Consider the following 21236-nt stretch of genomic DNA (forward strand, 5'->3'; position numbering starts at 1 on the left):
CAGACTGAAGTTTAGAGGAGTCAGGAACTTGCCTGTAGTTACTCAGTAAGAGGCAAAACAGAGAAATAAACCAGGCCTTGAGAGTTCCTTTTGCAGTTAGACTCCATTGTCTCTTGGCATAAGGTCATAGGCACCAAATAACTGGAGACTGCTTAGGCACGAGCTGTCAGACTACCCATCAGCAACAAGGGAGGATAAGCAATCCCCCCTGAAGGCAGTAACGACCAGGTTACTTTATCTAATGGCTGGCACCTTATTAGGTAAGAGGTGGAATATTTGGTTAAAACGGTGTGTTTCCAGAAAAGTGGCAATCGTAAAGGATTTTCTTCCTCACCATCTCCAAATGCAGTGGCAGGACGCATGTGCTGCATCAGGTACAGGTGTACTGGCCCAGTGCCTTGTGAGGGGAGGGCACTGGGGAAAACAGGTGTTTCAGAAAACAAACCAGAGAGCGTGGACTCATAACATGGGAAATACCTCCCACGGCTTGTAAACAGAAGCATTTGCTGATCCTTGTGACTCTGTTGCACTGGTCGGAGCCAGTAGTCCATTTTCCCAGATGAGGAAATGGACTGAGTTTAGGGCTGCAGCTTCCTCAGGAAGGCTGAGCTGAAGAGCTGGCGTGTCACAGTGTAAGGACTTACCTGCCACATCATCAGAGGTCAGCAGTAAGTGTATGGACATCCTGCATGAGACCTTCTCAGCTGACCCACCACCAACACGCCAGACCCACCATGGTGCCTAGCTTGTGCCTCCTGTGGGCAGACACACGCTTCTGTACAGAAACCAGCAGGGAGTAGGTAGAGGAACAGCTAAGCATGTGTGGGACCAGAGTGGATCAAGCCAGACCTAGTCATCCCCCCAGGAGTCTGGTTTCCTTGTAAGTGTTTCCAGAATAAAATGTTCTCAGAGGCTAAGAACCTCTGCTTTATATTTTATAAGAAGCCAGGAAACGATCTAATTTTTAGACTGTTCCCCTATAAAAAAAAAAAAAAATTCTTCCCTTCTTTCTTTCTGTGTTCTGTTGGAGGGTGAATGACAGTTAAAGGCAAACAGCCTGGTTCTAACCATGAGGAGAAGTCGGGCTAGAGTCTGACTATTTGGCTTTGGAGCCCAGCTCCACATGTGACCTTGGGCGAGCTGCTGAGCTTCTCCAGATCTTGTTCCCCCCGCAGGGGGCAGTAATGCTATTTAAGATGAAACAAGGTTATCTACCTGAAGCACCTAACATCATGGATGCCTAACCCTTAAACGTCCCTGGGAGTTGTTAGCTGTGTGAAGGATTCAAGGCCAGTCTAGAAGGGACAGCTGGGCCTTAAGAACTAAAAAATGCGCCTGTCATCTCTACCACTGTGTAGACCCATTGCTGTTCTTCGCATACGCTGGCATCTTCTAATGGTGTGTGGTCCCCGGAGGCGGCCAGTCCAGACCACAGGTGCACGGTGTTGCCGCAGGGCCTCCTCTCCTTGCCTGACCCGGAGTGACGCTGTACTCGGGCCTTCGTGTACCGTGAATAATAAAACTTCAGAACCTCGATCCAAACTGTCATTGTCACAAAAGGACTCCACACATAACCTTACAGGGATTTTTATTAAGACCCAGTCATGCATACTAAAATTACATGTTTTCACCACTTTGACTTAGAAAATGCACTAGAAAAATAAACTTTTGGTCAAACACTGAAGTTAGATGAATCCACCACCACATGTCTGTATACTCAGAGCTAAACTGAGTTTCAGTCTGAAGCGAGGAATGTGACCGGTGGCTGAAATGGTGCCCCAGTCTGGTGAGAAAGTGAGCCCGACTCCCCCTGTCAGAGTGGGATCAGAGGCTCCTGGCCTCGAGCGGCTTCAGGCACTTCCTCCCTGTACCAGGTTACCACGTGATGTGCCACGAGGTGGAGGCACAGCCACAATCCCCAACAGCGGCTGACCTGCCTAGCTAAGTGTGCCGCCCAGTGAGGCCTCAGGAGAAGTCGAGAAATGGCAAACAGTTCATCGCTAGCATCTCCGTCCATGAGTCACACAGAGTCTTTCTGTGGCACAAGCTCTGTTAAGGAATCTCTGACTGATGATTCCTGTCACTTGGCATTTTGAGCAAACCAATTCTAAGTCGGGAAAGCAGAAAGGAATTTACTTTAGATTTACGAAGTTAATAGGCCCCAATACTGACAGACATCACCGGATGGACTTCCCTCCCGAACAGTTGAGACGCTTCTGTTTGGTGTCTCCACAGAGCCCCAGAACAGCTACACTTGCACCATGACCTATGTGAATACTTCACTGCCTCGATGAAAGAAAAGGCTTCAAAGGTAAATCTTAAAAGCTAAAAACTTTACAATGAAGTATTATAATAATGCCACAGCTTTTGCCTGCCCAAGTGGAAAAGTAATCGCATGACTGGTCTGAGAATCCAGTGGCATTTAAAGAAACTGCCCACTGGGAGAATTCACAGACACACGGCTCAGTGTCTCATAGGAATTTGGGGAAAATACCTCTCATTGTCTTCTCAAGTTCGGCAAAAATGTATCTTACAAGCTGAAGTGTCTGTAAAACCTCTAAAGACAAGTGGGTCCTTGTGAAAGCGAGATGAAGCTAAAGCCACTTCTGCCCAAAGCAAGTAAGCTCAGGAGAGGAAGCCAGGGTTGCACAGATGTTTCTGTACGTTTCTTGCGCCTGTCCCCGTGAGGGTAGACCAGGATTCCAGGAAGAGGCACAGTTTCCCAGATTCTGTACAAGCGAAGAGGGAGAAAAACCCCATATTATCTTAGCTTACAGATTCACTTGGGAGCAATTCATTCAGACCTACATCGCCTATAAAATAACCCAGATTTTGGGTGGGGGGTAGGAACAGGCCTCTAAAAGGTAGAGTACAATGTCCTTGTGGCAGTAAAGCCAAATGATGCCTAAAACAGGGTTCGGAGCTCAGAGTGGGGATCCCTTTAGCATGGGATTCAGGGGTGGTCAGTGGCTTATTCTAGGCCACACAGCAGTGTAAAGTCAGAACTCGGGTCTCCTGGTTGACTCCTTTCCCTTTCCTGTTCCACAGTCCCATGAATTTAGGGAAAAGTTACTTTCCAGGTGTTCATGAAATGGGCCAGGCCTTCTCCCTGAAGGAAAACACTCCCGGTTCTCCCGATGCTCGCTTGTTGGCCCCACTGGTGCACCCCCACTCCTGAGCCAGGCTCACCACGTGCTCGCTTGATATCCTACCACCCTGCTGGGGTGGCTCTACACAGACACCTGGTAAAGCCGCATAGAAACTGCCTTGATTTTCACCCAGGGAGCTCCTGCTTTCACAGCCTGGTCCAATCCTCCTGAGGTGTCCACAAACTATTTGATCTCCCTCTGGAACCAAAACCAAGCCCAGCAGCTGCAGAAGGCAAACAGATCTTGGCTCTGACTCCTTTCAGAAGCTGAATGAAAGCGCTCCCTGGGCCACCTGGAAGGGCCTAGGAAATGGGCAACATCCTGGTCTTGGAGATCCTTGTCTAGGTGAGCTTACACACACGGAGGCTTTTCGAGTCAAGGGACATGGGCCACACGGGCCAGGAACGCAGTGCAGCGTGTAAACGGGAAACTTGGTGGGGCTGACCAGTCCCTCTCTCCCTCCGTCTAGCTTGGGGGTGGTGGGGAATCTCTCCTTCCTCTCTGAGGTCTGAGAACACCTCTAACCACTTCCCACATCCAAGCAGTCAGGTTCTGAACCTTCTGCTTGAGCCATCCTGCTGGTGCTGTCAAGGTCTTTTCAGCAAAGCCGGTCACGCTGTTCCTGGCAGATGGAAGTGGGGGCTGCCAGGGGCCTGCATGCTGGCACTTCCAGCTCAGCGCGGCCCCTAGAGGATCCAGGGTTGGCACCCACAGGGCAGAGCGTTCCCTGGACTTGGCACTGATGAGGTGAGTCATTTCCACCTTCTCCAGGCATTTTACACGGCGTATGAAGAGGACGAGCTTATTCACAGTAGACGGGCCTTTGCCTTTCAGAGCGCTGCCCTCCTCCTCACAGATGGTCCCCTTGCCTGCTGGTTTCAGAAATGCATGAATTTTTAAGGAATTAATATGAAAGGAAATAGGTCAAAAGCCACCAGAAGAACCACCTAGTTCGATGGTTGGGCTAAGGCTGAAGTTCTGACAGGAAGGGTCTGAGGTGCTGAAATGCAGAGCTAACACTCGGTTTCGCTGGCTAGACGAGAGAGAGAGAAATGCAAGTGTGTCTGGGAGGACGGGGGCCCCGGAAGTGACCTGGCGATAGCACGCACTTAACATTCGTTTCCAGAGACCAAAATCTAGGAATCCCAAGTAATTAGCCATTCCCTGCTGCCAGGTTTCCAGTGTATGGCCAGAGCCTCAGGGATAAAAGGAATTCACACAAATCTAGGTCATCTCACCTGCCCTTTCCAGTTTAACCCTCCCTACAAAAAGAAGTTGGTTATCACCAGGTCCCAAGAATATACATACACTTTCCTTAAAAGGCAGGACCAGATGGCGACACAAGCCTCTTGGAAAGGCCCAGGTATACCACAAAAAAGCGGGATCCAACCACTTGCCTCTCTGAGAGCCATGAGAGAGCCATTTGAGAGCCATCTAGGCAGAAGACAAATGGCTGGCACTCAATTACTAAACCAAATCCCAAACGTCAGCCAAGGCCCTAGGCGTCATTTCATCCAGCTTCACTTTACAGATGAGTAGGGTGAGGGCCACAGAGGTCCATGAGGTCTTGTCTACAGTCCATACTTCTGAGGCTGGAGTCCTGGTCTCTTTATTCTTGGGCCAGAATTCTTTCAGCTCCTCGGGCCTGGCATCTAGCATTTTAGGTTAAGTAGAATCACCTCCCTCTAGGATCCTGTATGATTGTATTGAGAACCAGGGCTAAGGCTTTGTGGGTTTGGGAAAACTTCCGTTTCTATTGCAAGAGTCAGTCAATGAATCCCAGAGGTTCTCTGACGCCTCTGGCTCCCAAATTTGATCAGGAGGTGCTGCTTCTGTCCTGATGCTCCCATGAGTCGATTAAGGTGCTTTCCAAACCCAGTGTGGCAGCTGGGGTCTGGGCCTCCAACTAGGAACTTCCTGGTGAGCAACCCAAGTCTGTCGTTAGGGTTCAGATGAAAGACACAAACTCCTGAAGTCTCCTGTGTGGCCATCTTGTAGGCACAGCCAGGTTCTTTCACAGGAGTGTGCTGACCGGCAAGTCAGGTGGTTTTCTCCCGGAATGGGGGACCAAATTGATTTGATCCTGATTTCTCTTATTCCAAGATCTCCAAGAACCAGATAGCTTCCAGGTTAGTGGCTGCAAACTGGGATTCCAAACGTTTGGGAATCACTGGGGACATCTTCCGTGTCTTCCATGGATTAATTCAAGTCACCAAGGGCTTACCCCATGGCTCACCCTCAGACTCTATAGGCTTTAATTTAATTACAAGGAGCAAGACAGACTCCACGGCACCTCAAATTCTCCTTGCGCCTCTCCAAAGAAAAAGGAAAGGATTTCAAGAGGGTGGCACTCACAGGGGACTGGCTAATAGCAGGAGTAGAGCTGGGACTTCACGGCCCGCAGGGAATCATCACACTGCGCGTCCGAGGTCAGCCCCTCAGGCGGGAGGGCCTGGCCCAGGATGCTGTCGCACACAGAGACCGGCTGGCAGAACTCCCTCACGAAGTCCTCCTCCGAGGCCAGCAGCACTGCATTCCAGGCGCTGATGTCCAGCTCTCCGGCCGTGCCCCCGTACTCCTTGGGGAGAATGCTTCTGGGAAGACTTGTGTGGAGAGAGTTCAGGTCAGACCCATGGAGGAAAAACTAAAGGGGAAACGGAAACACATGTGTCCTCAGGTTAGTCAGGCACCTGCAGGCCAGGTAGGTGCTCAAGCATCTGTTGAATGAATAAAGGAACAGCTGATGGCAACTGGACCCTTCCAGTTCCTCAAAAAGCTTGAGGATCCATAATTCCCTTCCATATATGCCATGCTCTGTTGGCTGCTCCTTCAAAATGTTTCCAGGATCCAGGCCACTCTGTGCCCCGCCTCGTGGAACCCTGCCACCCCTACCTCTCCCCTGGATTCCCAGGACGACCTCTGCCTGGTCTCCCTACTCAAATCCTGCTCTGCAGTCTCTGCTCTTCCTGGCGCTGGTCAGATCATGCCAGTCCTTTCCGTGGGACATGCCAATGCTCCCACCTCACATGAGAGGCTGAAGCCCTCACGCTGGCCTATAGGGAGGGCCTGTTGCAGTCTGACCCCTGTGGCTCCTCTGCTGGCCCCTCTGTCCCCTCTCCCTTCCCTCTGCTGCTGCTCCCAAGCCCGATGTGCTCCCGCCTCAGGACAGCGTCGCTGCTGGTCCTCCGAGGTCTGTCAGCACCCTCCCTCACCTCTGCCAAGTCTTTGCTCAAAGGCCAGCTCCTCACTGACACCATCCCTAACCCCCCTACTCAATGCTACAACCCCTTGCCCCTGTTCTATACTGGCCCCTTTCTCTGCTTCATTTTTCTCCACAGCACTTATCACATCTTAATTCTAGATAATACACATCCGCTGGCCATGTCTCTCTCTCTCTCTAGCACGTAAGTTCCCCCAGAAGCAGAGACTGTAGTCTGTATTATTCATTTAGAACATACTTGTATACTATAGTAGTTGATCAGTAGATATTTTTGAATGAATGAATGAACATATGAAGGGTGAAATGAACAAGATTATGGACCACAAATCAGGTCATTTCATAGATATAAAAGGCCTCTTCCAAAGGCTGCTTTGGCTTTAAAAGCAGGTTCCAAATGGGATCTCCAGGTACTGAGATAGGTTCAAACCCAGACAAGGACGCCACTAAATTATTCTCAAACCTGGCTAGGTATCAGAATCACCTAAGAAGATTTTAAAAGCACAGACTCCTGGGCTCCACCCCTGAACTGGAGTTAAAATCTTCAGGGAAAGGGCCTAGAATCTGGATTTTACTTTATTTTTGTAAAGATTTTCTTTTTAAGTAATCTCTATACCGAACATGGGGCTCAAACTTCAACCTTGAGATCAAGAGTGGCACATTCCACCGACTGAGCCAGCCAGGTGCCCCCTGTCTCTATTTTAAAGTCCTTCCCTTGTAACCTTGAGATTCTCTGTTTATCCTTTGAAAAAAAAAAAAAAAAAAAAGGTACAAAATTTAAAACCCAGTCTTTAGAGGGACCACAATGTTCCTAGGCCTCGGAAAGAAGAGGAAAAAAACCAGACATCACACACAATCACAGTACTAGCAAAGAGTGACAAGTGGCTCTTTTAGGTCAGAGAGGAAGACCATCTTTCAGTGTGCCATCTCTCCTTTCTTAAATAACAGGTAAACTAAAACTCACCTATCTCTTAAACCAGGAATTATTCCACAAACTTGATACAGCAAGACAACAAATTTGGTAAACAGAAGGGCTTAAAATAGCATTTTTAAACCCCAAGGAGCTGTAGGAAGACATCACCATAACTTTTTAACCACCTGCCCAACACTACCCTTCTCATGCAAGAAATACAATGTTGGTTTACAGTGCCCAGGTCAGGATACTCAATATGAGTCTAAATGACTACACAGCATTTAACTAACTCTCAGGAGAGCTGCCCTCTCTGCTTTCTCCTCTGTCAGACATTATATCCTATTAATTTTATCATCTTTTCACAGAAAGGATTGCTCATTCATTTTATCTGTAACTCCGTATTTTCCAAATTAATCATCCCATGGCAAAAATAATAAACTAAGAGAAGTTTATTGATGTCACAAATAAGGGAGCCAAAAAAAAAAAACAAAGGATCACGTCAATAGAATCATCACTTACTCTGTTCGCTATTTTCTCCTTCAGAAATGGTTTTATGATGGCAAAAATGCCTTTGAATATTCGAGGTTCATTCACTACATGGACTGCTTTTATCCGAATGGGGAAGCCATCCTGTGGGGGAAGGGAAGGAGATGTTAGAACATGTGGGGCATCCACAGACAGTCCACAGCCTGCCTCCCTCCTTTAAATCTTCTGTAGGCCCCCAAATCAGTCTGATTGGTCTGCTTCTCATGGCCTCCTCAAAGCCAGCTTAAGTGAGGGCTAACCAGGAAGATAAGCCTCAGAGAGACGGTCTGTCTTAGGGCCTAGTCGTGGGCCAACAAATGGAGGGCTGCTCCTCTTGTGGCAAACAGAACAAAATGGGACAAAAAACAGAGTCTGTGTAGCTGGATCTGGCAAACATCAGACCTTCAGGATTGGTGTTACCAAAGGGTATTTCTTAGGACAGTACTAGGTGTGATGCAAAAAAACGTTCCATGGTAGGTAGGTAGGTTTGAGAGTAGCACGCTATGTAGTCATACGGGTTTCCTGAGCTGCAGGACTGTCATCTGCAAATGTGTTCTCACGAAAGGGACAAGCTAAACCACATTTCCCAAACTTCTTTAACCCTGGAACTTTCTCCCCCCAGATCACCTTAGGAGACTAGAAAACACTGATCCAAACTCCTTATCCTGATACTTGAATCTACAGGGCATCAAAAGAACAGAAGCTAAGGGAAGCTAAAGTATTGGCTCCACATTTTTGATAATGAGCAAATGGGACACTGATGTTTAAATAATCAGCCTGGCACCTAGTAGGGGCTCACATGCATTGTGGGATTCACAGAGGAAACTCTTTTATCGCTGGTGCACCACAGCCCATGGGAGATAGCACCCACGGGCCGGTCAGAGGGAATGAAGAGCCAAACTGTTAGAGCTGTAAGACTCAAGCCAGGCTACCCCTGTGAGGGCTGGGTCCCTAACCATCAAAAAAAAAAAAAAGTAATTCATGCTCGCTTCAGCAGCACATGTACTGAAAAGAAAAAGTAATTTTTGCCTTGTCTATCTAGAGGAGTCCCTGTAGGACCGAATGAGTTATGATTGTAGGAGCACTTTGCAAACCATTGAACATTGTGCAGATAGGGGAGGAACTTTCTGGTTCCCCACACTTTTTTTTCGTGGGCAGTAAAGCAAGGTTTATTGAGCAATAGCAAAGTGATGCACAAAGCTCCCGAAGAGGAAGGGGACCTGAGAGGGTTGCCCTGCACTTAAGTTCTAAAACAGGGTGCCTGGGGGGACTGAGTTGGTTGAGCATCCAACTCTTTTTTTTTTTACCCCCAAATTTTATTTATTTATTTAACAGAGAGAGAGATCACAAGTAGGCAGAGAGGCAGGAAGAGGGAGAGGAGGAAGCAGGCTTCCTGCTGAGCAGAGAGCCCGATGCGAGGCTTGATCCCAGGACCCTGAGACCATGACCTGAGCCGAAAGCAGAGGCTTTAACCCACTGAGCCACCCAGGCGCCCCAGCATCCAACTCTTGATGTCGGCTCAGGTCGTGATCTCAGTCATGACATCGAGCCCCGCCTCAGGCTCTGCACCGGTGGTGGGGGATGTGTCTGTGGGGGGGATGTTGGGGGTGGATGTTGGTGGAGGGTGGAGTCTGCAAAGATTCTCTCTCACCCTCTGCCCCCACCCCCATACACACGTGCGCAGGTGCATACTCTCTCTCTCAAAATAAAAACAAAAAACCACACAAAAACACACAAGATGTTAAAGCATCTGTCCAAAACAGTCCAACAGGCTCCCTGTCCCCAGGTCCCAGAGGGCAGGGCAGGGTCTAGCACATCAGACAAATTCTGATTGCTACACAATTGAAACACAAATTCTCAGTTTCATTTGTTAGAATTGCTCCTCTGTCTTCTGAAGAAGGGAAAAGAAAGAGAAGGGGGGAGGGGGAAGGAGGTGGGAAAGGAGGGAGAAAGAAAAAGACATACCTAAAGCCTTGCTCTGGCTTAGGGCTCTTGCCCTAAAGCTGATCTTGCCCAGACTAAAGGGACCTCAGAAACTACTGGAGAATCTGATGAGAGTGAGCAGTAAACAGGACATTTACATTTCTTCCCATAATGTTTTTGGATCTTTCAGACTGTAGGGGAAGTGGGGTTTGTGTACTGTGTGGGCCCAGCGGTGAACAGACAGGGTCCCCTGGGAAAAAGCCCAAACTGACACGGAATAGGTACACGACAAACAAGGGCCGTACCTGAAGGATGCCAATCACCTTTTTGGCTATAAAAGGGCCAAAGTGAGATGCTTTTGATAAGCTCACTCCTTTGTAGTCCGCAAGAATCACGATTCCATTCACTTGGGTTTCTTCAGACTGAATGAGTTTTTCTAACGTCAAGTATATAGCTCGGATGTTTTCAGTAATTGGGTAGTTGCTCGGTATCCATCTGTCTGAGGTCGTAAGAAATGGACGGAATGTTACAGAGATGAATAATGAACAAGTCATCACAAGCCAAGATTTATCTCCTTGCTAGAACTCTTGATTAAAAAATGGAAAGAAAGATACTCTACTGGCATGACTCTATTCAGGTTAGTAAATGGGACACCTTAGCAGCAGCTGATGTTAATTCCAAAGGCAGCAGCACGTTCTGAAATGGAAATGCAACTGAGCGCTTAAGTTAGAAGCCGGGGCTCTGAAGTCAGACACATCCCAGGGTTTGAATCTCACCAGTTGCGGGAGTTGCTTCCTCACGCCGAGCCCGCATCTCCTCAGTAGAATGGGATGGTAATCCTAAACTTAACGGTCATCTGTGCTGTCTGCCAACAGAGGTGCGCCCAGATTTTCATACCACTGCCCTATGCCACTTCTTCCCACGCTAGCCCTTCGGTGTGGGTACCAGTGACCTGCCTCCTGGCGGCAGAGGTGGACATGGTCAGTGCGGGTCTTACATCCTCCTGGCCACAGTGTGTGACCCCAGCCTGATCAAACAGCCAAAGGGGACTCAATTCTGCAACCGTGGAAGAGGCTCCCTTAGTATTCCCTGTATATCTAAGGAATCCTTCCTTTCTCTGGGAAGAAATGACGACCTTTTGACGGTTAAACTGCTGTTCTCAAGAAAAATCCCACCATCCCTGTGTGTCCTTCCCTTAGGAAGATGAAACTCCACGGCTGCTGCCACCACAGGGATATGTAGTATGTGCAAAATTCCTATGAACAAAGTCTTTGTCGGAAAGCTGTGCCAGCTTGCTGTGGGATGTGGCTGCCTAACACCTGTGGCTGCATAACCTTGAAGGTCATCCTTCTCAAGGACATATGTCCCCAAAGAGGCAAAGCTAATACCCAGTTGAGAACAAAACCTCCTTAGCGTACCTCCTCCTGAAGAGTTGCATTGGTGGGAAGGGTCTAGCTCTGTTCCAGACACACAGGGGGAAAATTCATCTCACGAGCAAGGGGTTGAAATCGCGCAAACGCAAGTGTTGAAACCACATAAGCCAAGAGGTGAAACCAGTGTGCTCATCTGTTTTGTAATGTCCTTATGAGTTGAGTACAGAGGAGTAGTGGGAAAAACCTGCTGACTGGTTCCTAGGTCTGCTGGTGCCCTAAAATCTCCACTGCGCTGCTTATTTTAAAATAAACCACCCTAATTTTGGAAAGGTAAAAACAGCAGGTTAAGCAGCTAACACTGTGCCTGGTATACAGCAAAGGCTCAAGAGGATGGTCTGGTTTCCAAAAAGGGCTTGGTAAACGACCGAAGTGATGTGGCTTTAAGAGAGAGGACAGTGCAGGGACGTCTCCGCTCCCCGTTAGGCATCCCTTCAAGACTAGGTACGCGTGAGCAGAAGAGGGCTCCCGGCAGGCATGTTCTCCTGCTCCTGGCTTTGGTTGGGAGAACACTGCAATCTTACTTTCAGATTTTGTCTCTGCTCCGGTCTGACAGAGAATGATAAGGCTGTGGGGGTGGGGATCAGTGGACAATGCCCCTTCACTCCCGAGTTGATAGCACGTTTGGTCCCCCTTATTAAAACTACTGCCAGAGAAATGGAAGATGTCCTGATTACCGTCATTAAGTACTGAGATCAAAAAGTGAATCCAGAGTGAATCAATGGCTTAGCAAAGTAGAGGAATGGCGGGAGAGGAAAGGAGGGAAAAGTGGAAGAGGCATGTGGCAGATGCCGGACACCCTGCCAGTCACCCGCCCAGCCCCCACTCATGCCTGCCTCACCTACTCACAAAGGAGGGACGCGGGGCAGGCCTGTTTGTACCCTATGATCAGGGCTGCTTTCTCAGCCCACTACATTCTCCATGCTAGAAATTCGGAATTTCCACGGAGGAACTTAACTGGGTGGCCCAGGAAGCCTGGGCACTAAGGGGTAGGAGACCTCGCCAGGGGCATGGAGACAGCAAAAGCCAGTCTACAGAAGAGCCAAGAAGATACGCACGGCACAGCAGAAATATGTGGCCCAGAGGGGTACACAGATGGACAGAGGCAGAGACAGGGAGAATGGCTAGCTTAGTTCCTGATCAGGGAACGAACTGGATTCTGGTTCTGGGGCCCAGGGCCCTGGGAAAGCAGCTATGCTTTTGGCTCGCTGGTTCTGCAGGAGGCTCCTGTTTCATCAAACTAACTCCTTCCTTTCTTCCTAAGCCAGGTTGAGTAGCTTTTTGTCATCTGTCACCAAAAGAGCTTTGAGCAAATCAGGGAGAAGGCAAGGAAGACGAGGCATGGGAGAGAGGGTGTGGGACACACGCATCCCACACAGAGCAGGGCACGCGGGCCCCTGCCCACCGTCTCGGGGAGTACCTGGGCGCATGCACAGGATGTGGCAGCCCCGGGGGTCGGTGTGGGGCAGCACGGTGAGGAATCCCGAAGCGAGGACATCCTTTAAGGCCGAGGGCTTCAGGTTGTTGAAGACCTCAGGCCAGCTTCTCCTGCAGCTGTGGTAACTGACCAGGAGCTGCAGGGCTCGGTCGTAATCGAACTTGCGGGCCCGGAGGAAGCGCAGCAGGAAGGCGTCGTCCAGGGAGGTGCTCAGATTCGGGCACTCCTTCCGCACCATGTCACGGAGGGCCTGCACGTCTCGAAGTCTCCATTCTGGCTTCTCCTGCAGCTCCTCCCTGGCTTTGGTCACCAGGTCCTCCGTCAGTGAGCACACGTAGCCGGGGGGCTCGGCCGGTGGTGGCAGCTCATTTTCTGAGAGCGAGGCCGCAGAGGGGCTGGTTCGCAGAGAGTCACTTTCTTCTGACATTAGCTACCAGGATCCCTGCCAAAACACAAGCCCTGAGCCATGTGAACCAAGCCTGGAGCTACTCACTTCAGGGCAGCCCCATGTGGGGCGGGGTTGGGGGGGGCACTTTGGTCAGACTGGGGGCGCTCAGCTGGAATGGAGTGGCTCAGAACCCTGTGCCCAGGTCTCACCCCAGACTGAACAGAGGGAGGATCCCCACCGAGGCCCCCTGGGCAGCTGCAGCAGGAGACACACACTCGCCACCCAACGCCGCGGCCTTGCTTCCAGATGTACGGATGGTTGCTCGACCTATGCGTAATTCGAGAAATGTGAACTAAAACAACTCTCAAAGTCAAACCGACGAGAATGCAAAATGGGCGCGGAGATGCTTGCTGTGGGTCAGAGAACAGACTGGCCTAGCCTGGTCAGAGGGCAGTCTGTCGATCTCTATCAAAATGTAAAACCACACACCCTTTGGCTCAGCATCCTACTTCGGGGACATATACTTGCGAGTGTGTGTGTGCAAAATACACACAAGGAGGATCACTGCAAGTACTGATTATAAGGGGAAAAGACAGGGAATACTTTAACTGCAAACCAGCTGGAGACTGGTTATATAATATCATCCCAAGAATGGGATACTATCACTCATGGAAAGGAATTAGGCAGGTTTTTATGAACTGACACATTAAAGAAAAGAAAGCAAGTTGCAGAACAGGGTGCATAAGATCATTTCATATTTTTATAATATATATCTATATGCTGAGTGCACCTAAAATTTCTGTAAGGAAATACCAAAAAAAAGTGTTCCCAGTGGGTTCCTCTAGGGAAGAGTACTGGACCACAGGACACTTAAGGAGGGAGAGAGACTTTTTCCTGTACTGTTTGACTTTCTTTTTTTTTTTTTTTTAAGATTTTATTTATTTATTTGACAGAGAGAGATCACAAATAGGCAGAGAGGCAGGCAGAGAGAGGGGTAGGGAAGCAGGCCCCCTGCTGAGCAGAGAGCCCGACCCGGGACTCGATCCCAGGATCCCGAGATCATGACCTGAGCTGAAGGCAGCAGCTTAACCCACTGAGTGGGTTTGACCTTTTTTGACCACACACACATATGGCTTATCATGATGGCTGTGAAACTGGGCTGACTGGCTCTCCCTGGAGCATTACTGAGGGACGGCCCCAGCTGCTGTCCCCCTGCATCCTTCATCCAGCGGACGCCACTTTCCACAGACTGTTCCCAGTGACTGAGTGAAGTGTGGGCCTCCTCTAACTTTGCCTTGAGGTTCAGCCTGAACCTTCTGTGGAACTGCCTGGTGGTCCATGACTCCCTGTCCAAACCTCCTTCCCGGGGGACTGGACTTCTGTCATTGTCTGAAGCTCTCCCTGCAACTTCTGCAGCTCCCCTCCCTTTTCTGCTTCACAGGTGCTTCCTCCAATTGATTTCTTGCATGCCTGATCTCACCCTGATCCTGGTGTCTGCTTCTTGGAATATCTGAACACATTTGTTGAATAAAAAACAAAAACAAAACAGCTGCTTTAGATATCCCAGGAATAAGGTAGCAGCAGCTGTCCAGTTCTAAAGCCCAAGCTCCTGTCCACAGACACCACCGGTCCCTGACTCCGAGCTCAAGGAGAACAGAGCGCATCTCAGGAGCCTCTGCACATAGCTAGTGCCCAGGTCCCTCCCCCTAAATCTTAGAAATGCCCACTCCATTCCTCACATTCTAACCTCCAGCCCCACCCAGCTGCTTTCATTTCCTCCCAAAGCTGTGTTTTCTTGTCTTGCTCACATCCTGTTTCCTCTGGCTAGCTTCTTCTTCCTCCGGTTCCTCACCTGACCAATACTGATTCATCCTAAAGTCCCAATTAGATGCCACTTCAAGCATTCAACAAATACTGAGTACTTACCAGGCCCTCTTCCTGGCACCAAGGACGCATCAGTGAACAACAACAACAACAACAAACTGTGCTTTTGTTGAACTTAGATTCTAGTGGGAGAAACAGACCATAAGCAAGCTAAACTGTATAATCTAACAGGTGAAAGTGCTATGGGGAGAAATAAAGCATGAGGAGGGTTAGAGGTACCTGGGAATAGGGATTACAATTTTAAATAGGATGGTTACGGATGATTTGTTCATGCAAATGACATATGAGGAAAGATGAAGGAGATGAAGCAAGCCAGTAGGACATCTCCAAGGAGAACAGGGCAAGGCCAGAGGCAGGAACACACCTGGGTTTTTTTGTTTGTTTGTTTGTTTCAAACAGGGAGGAGGCCACTATGGCTACAGCCTAATGAACAAGGTGGAGAATATTAGCAGATGAATTTACAGAGGTCCGAGGGCCCCACTGGTAATAGAGTTTTGAGGGCAAGTAAGAACTCTGACTTTTACGGAGTTTGGTGGGACCTGTCCGAGTAGAGTGACATGATCTGATTTCCATTTTAAAGGATTGCTCAGCTGTCTTGCAAATGGATTGTAAAGGGACAAGGACAGAAGTAAAGAGACCATTCAGAAGCTACTGCAGTAACCTAGGTAAGAAATGATGGTACCTGAAGCAGGAAGCCTTCTCCAACCTCCAGGCCAGGGTAGGAGCTTCCCCACCAGGAGGTCTTTGGCATAGCACTCTCCTTCTGTTGTAATTGTCTACAGGCAATTTGTGGGCTACATCTGTATCTGTCTTGTTCATCACCCTAAACCCATCATCTAACGAAGTGTCAGACACATAGTCTGCACTCCATAAATATTTGCTGAGTGAAATATATTTCATTCTGAATTAAGTATCTGCTTGGCGGAGGAATGCTAAGTGAGGAATGAAACAACCATCACAGTTCACAAGACCCACCCTGGGCTGTTTCCACGGGAGTCACCAACAGATGCCTGTAATCCCAATGCAGTGCTTACCTGGGAGACAGACTGTAGTGTCCAGTACAGTGTGCTGACACACTGTACAGTGCCCACTGTCGTGCCCACTAGGCCTAGTGTCTAGAGGCCTAGCCTGGCACATGACGGTGCTCTGCAAATATTAGCGGACGACGGGAGGTTAAGTGATGTGCCCCGAGGGTACACACCTAGCGAGGCACAGCGAGGATGTGTCTAGCCCCACTCTGGGCTCTACCCTCCACCTGGAGATTCCTGTTTAATCTCCAGGGCCTCGGTCGTTATCAGGCTCAGAGCAGGGCTCAGTCTCGAGAATGAAATGATGGGTGGGCGTATGGATGGGTGCAAACACCATTTGTTACGGTGAAGCCTGGAATCTTCCTCACCTGCAGCCCATCATGTTCTGAGCATCGCCTTCCTCCCCACCCCACCAAGAAGCCGGAAGGCCATCGCTCCTGGAGCCCCAGAGACCCCACATCCCGTTGACAACCTTCTGAGGCCCCCCACTTCCGGCTGTCACCCCTTCCCCAGGTGTCCCCATTTCCTGGGGTCTCTCTCCTTGAGTCCCTTAACTTCCGGTTATGCCTCCCCCTCAGGGGTCCCTCTCCCCGACCCCCATGACACACGGAAGGACCCTCAGGCACTCACCGGCCGGGCTACCGGGCGGAGCGCGGGTATATCGGCTGCGGGAGCCTCGTCCGGCAACGCGCACAGAACCGACCCGCACTCCCTGCCCGGCCGGCCCGGCCCCTCGCGCCGGAAGTGACGTCCGTGGGGCGTGGGAAGGCGAGGCGCCGCCCGTGAGTGCGCATGTGCCGCAGTGCCGCCGCAGTGCCGGCTCTCTGCCTCCACCTAGCGGCCAAGTCCGCGCGCTGGCGGAGTCAGGCCTGCGGAGAGGCTACTTGGGAGGGTCAGGGGGAGCGCGAGCCGCTTTGGGTGGTACAGATGGGGAAAATGATGCCCAGAGAAAGAAGAAAAGAAGCTGCCGTTTCCGAGAACATACTACTATGTACCTAGTGTTTTACATCCGCTGTCTTATTAAATCCTCGTATTTATGGAATCCCCCTATTTCATGGAAGGGAAATTGGCAGTCAGTGAAGTGTCAGGGGCTTCTGACCTAGACCTTGGGGGATTGGCGTTCCAGAATTCTTCCCACAGCAGCTGCCATCAGGACTGGCTGCTGCAAAAGGGGAGATGCCAATCCAGCGGACATCCGTCTGTAACTGAGTGGCTGCAGGCCTCAGTTTCCTCATACATTACATGATTTCTGCTTTGAAATCCCCATTGAATAATTACTTGTGTCCTGCTTTGGGACTCAAAAAAGTCCCCTTCAGAAAGTGGTAGCTTGAAAAAGTGTTCCTGCCGCACCCCCAGTTCATTAAACCCCAGCGCCATCAGCTGGACATCCGCCCCAACATACATTTCATGCAACTATGGCTTTGAGACCAAGCTCCTGGGTTGCTCTTTCAAGCAGAGTAAAGACTCGAAACTATTTCTAGAGAGAAATTCTGTGGCCTGGGAGGACTGAGAGCCCAAAGGTGTATCCAAGAGATGACCTTAAACAATCCTTTCCTTTCCTGACTCCAGAGGCAAGAGGAGCTGTAGGAGGTGGGAACTGACCCATGAGGGCCACAAGAAGATGGCAATTTTTGCCAGATCCCAGACTGTTGAGGAAGGTAGCGGAGCCCAGGAGTCATAAGTTTTGACTTCTGCTTCACCACTTCTAGGATAAAATACAGAGTACTCAGTTAAATTTGAATTTCAGATAAACAACAATTTCTTTTTAAGTGTAAGTATGTCTCATGCAACCTTTGGGATATACTTATACTAAAAAATATATTATCTATCAGAAATTCAAGTTTAACTGGACACGCTATGTTTTGTTTATTTGGGGTTTTACCCCCCAAGATTTATGTATTAGTTCCCTATCAGTGCTGTAACAAATTGCTACAAACATGGTGACTTGAAACAACACAAATTTATTCTTTTATAGTTCTGCAAGTCAGAAGTCTAAAATTAAGGTGTTAACAGGGATATATTCTCTTTGGGGACTTTAAGGAGGGAATCCATTTCTTTACCTTTTTAGCTTCTAGAGGCCTCTTGCATTCCACAGATCATAGCTCATTTCTCAATGAGCTCCAGCCTCTTACTTCTGTTGGAACATTTACTACCAACTCTGAACCTCAAGTTCCTCTTTTAAATCTTTTAAAATTTTTTCTTGTGATGAGAGCACTTAACATGAGATCTACCCTCTTAACATTTTTTTAAGTGTGCAATACATTATCATTGATACAGATACAATGTGTCCTGCCTCCCTCTTATAAGGACTCTTGTGATTACACAGGACCCGCCCAGATAATCTCGGATTATCTCCCATCTCAAGATCCTTAACTGAATCACATCTTCAAAGTCCCTTTTATCATACAGGATAAGATAATAACAGGCTCCAGAGATTAGGACAAGGATATCTTTGCATGCCATTATTCAGCCTACCACAATCTAGCAATCCTATGTCCAACTATGTGACCATAGCCAAGTCATTCAAATTTCTAAAGCCTCTAGTTCCTTACAGGCAGAAAAGCTGATTAAATAAGTCATGGGGGGGAAACCTTGCTCTTTGCAGGCAAACAGAAAACAGAAAGTGTTTTTACAAATGGCAGCTTTCATGGTAAGGGGTGAGGGATGATCCTCTCCAAAACATGGCATCCTAGTCATTGGAAAAAACTCCCCCCCACCCCAGACCAGGACCCATTGGTGGAACGTCCAGGTTGCAATCCCAGATACTGCCAGCAGGAGGAGAAGAACCTAGGACTAGAACCTGTCTCAAGGGCTGGGGAGGGTTGGTTGGGAGGCAATTCTGAGATGCCCCAGAAGTCCCTGCCCCATCCTCAATTGAGGGCCATTATTTTTGGTTACATATCACGACACCAGGTTATTTTAGGATTAAAAGAGTCGCAGATAATTGCTTTTTGAGAGATTATATACACCAGGTACTAGGTACTGTGCTAAATTGTTTGTATGATTTCAATTACTACAACCCTGTGAACTGGATGGGGAAACTGAAACCCAGAAAGGGAAAGACACTTGCCTAGGGGCTCAGTAGAGTCAGTGAAAGAACTGGGTTTGAGCCCACGTCTGTATGACAGCACAGCCCCAAATTTTACTTGGCCTTAGAGGCTACTTTTCCTCTTTGTTCTCACAGGTTGGGAAGCAGGCTCAGAGAAGGAGAAGAAATTGCCCTTGGTCACATGATGATGACTCCAAAACTGAGCTGGGATTTGAACTTGTCTTTTACTTTTCTGCACTCAGAAGTAACTCACTTGGAATTACTCCTCGAAAGCTCTATTCCGTTGTGGGTAAAATGGGGGTATGTGTCCCACTGTCTAGGGAGTCCTTAGAAGGAGTCAGTAGAATGGCACATGCAGAGTCTTGTACATTGGATCATGACATGTCTGCTAACTCCTGATGACTGCCCTGATGAAGAGCAGAAAAGTGACTGGAGGGCGGGCAGCTTGTCCTACATCTTGGTTTGGAGGGCTCCACACACCCTGCCCTCCTAGGTTCACCCAGTCTCCTAAGAAAGAAGTCTGGCCATTGGATATGTGCTACAGGAGGCTAGAAATGCCTGACCTACCACTGTTCTCTATCTTTTTTTTTTTTTTTTTTAAGATTTGTATTTATTAGTTTGAGACAGAGAGGGAAAGAGACGGAGCATGAGTGGTGTGAGGGGCAGAGGGAGAAGGAGATGGAGCCTCCCTGCTGAGCCTGGAGCTCAATGTGGGGCTCAGTCCCAGGACCTGAGATCATGACCTGAGCTGAAGGCAGGCGCCCAACTGACTGAGCCCCCCAGGTGCTTCTCTATCTCTTTTTCAAAGCATGCAATTCTCACTTCAGATGATCTGCTAGAACCGGTTTTAGTATTGATTCTAAGGTAAGGGCTATTTAGGGTAGCACCATGATATAGGACATAGTTTCTCATCCACAACATTATTGACCTTTGGGGCTGTGCAAGTCTTTTTTGAGGGTAGCACCCCACACTTACAGTGGTGAGAAGCAAAAATGCCTCCAGACATTGCCAAATACGAGCTAGGGAACAAAACTGCTTCAGCTGAGAACCACTGGTATAGAAAAAGAAAGCTGGCTTCTGGTCAGACAGACAAGAGTCATCTGGGGAACCTCGGAACAATTACTTACTTGGTTTCTTCAACTACAAATGCTCTACTAACAGCTACCACTGATTCAACACCTTTTCTTTTCTTTCTTTCATTTTTGTGGGGGGGACAGTGCCATGAACTCTTCGCCCGAATAATCTCATTTAATTGTCAATAACAGAATCCTGGCGGGACACTGGCTGGTGGAAGCAGGAAGGAAGAAGTACGAGTCAGGGAAACAGGGAGAAAGTAGGCGGTATTAAACATCTGTGTACCATGCTGGATGGCAGGTGCGCTCACATACATCTACCCCCGGTCATTCGCTGTGTGATTTTGAGAAACTGACCGTGGGGCTCAGTTTCCTCATCTACTTCCTCAGCTGGCAAGTTCTGGTAAGATGATGGCAATGATACCCAACCCAGATTTAAATCCTCCCAAGTTCCCACATAAAAACAGAAACAACATTCCATACCCACATTTGCAACAGAACTAGGTGACAAGGTATATTCAGGAACTCCAGGAACAAAGGACTGAGGACAAATCAGCAACAGCTAGGAGGCCTGAGTGCCACTAGCGCCTCTGGGAGGAGGTTCAACAGGGAAAGCAGCAAGGTGTCTGACAGACCGAAGAACTGGAGTCCCCAGATTGCAACATCTCTTCGTGGGAGAGCACGCCCCGGCCACTTGAAAACAGCAGCCCAAACTGGGAAAGGTTTTGCTAACTCCAACTGGGGAAGGGCAAGGGGTCTGCCATGAGCCCTAAGGGCTGACAGAGTTCAAGGCCTGCGAATTCCAGAAAAGACCACCAAACCTTCCTTCTAGGACAGGCCCCATGCTGAGAAACTCCTGGGAAGGAGATTGCAATGGAGCAGGATAGGGAAGCAGAAAGCAAGGAAATAACTGAGCTAGATGAAAGTGGGGGAGAAGAGCGCAGAGCCAGAAACCTCAGAGGTAAAGCCAGATTTTTGTTAACAATATGCAGAAACAACAGAAGGGGGAGCTCTGTGAAAATACAAAAGTTTTCTTAACCAAGCCTCCTCTTCAATGTCCAGAAAAACTAATTTCATGTAAAAATGAGCAATGGAGGGGCGCCTGGGTGGCTCAGTGGGTTAAAGCCTCTGCCTTTGGCTTGGGTCGTGATCCCAGGGTCCTGGGATCGGGGCCTGCATCGGGCTCTCTGCTTTGCATGGAGACTGTTTCCTCCTCTCT

The 21236-nt window shown here is 48.9% G+C and overlaps 1 protein-coding gene across 8 annotated transcripts in view; it reads right to left on the reverse strand.

Moving 5' to 3' along the window:
* Positions 1–1571: 1571 nt before the first annotated feature.
* TTPAL (alpha tocopherol transfer protein like) overlaps positions 1572–21236 on the reverse strand; it is a 38029-nt gene continuing 18364 nt past the window's right edge. For 4 of the 8 annotated variants that reach the window (XM_059133086.1, XM_059133084.1, XM_059133085.1 and 1 more), the window contains 4 exons: positions 12578–13037; positions 10033–10226; positions 7799–7909; positions 1572–5793 (listed from right to left, as the gene is read on the reverse strand). In XM_059133086.1, the coding sequence (XP_058989069.1) occupies positions 5515–5793; positions 7799–7909; positions 10033–10226; positions 12578–13022 (1029 nt within the window). In that variant the 5' untranslated portion in view covers positions 13023–13037 and the 3' untranslated portion in view covers positions 1572–5514. Of the gene's footprint in view, positions 5794–7798; positions 7910–10032; positions 10227–12577; positions 13055–15901; positions 16651–21236 lie in introns of those variants that run through there. The other 4 variants (XM_059133082.1, XM_059133079.1, XM_059133078.1 and 1 more) reach the window with 4 other exon arrangements.

Source organism: Mustela lutreola, chromosome 9 (genome assembly GCF_030435805.1).
Source record: "Mustela lutreola isolate mMusLut2 chromosome 9, mMusLut2.pri, whole genome shotgun sequence".
NCBI lineage: Eukaryota > Metazoa > Chordata > Mammalia > Carnivora > Mustelidae > Mustela > Mustela lutreola.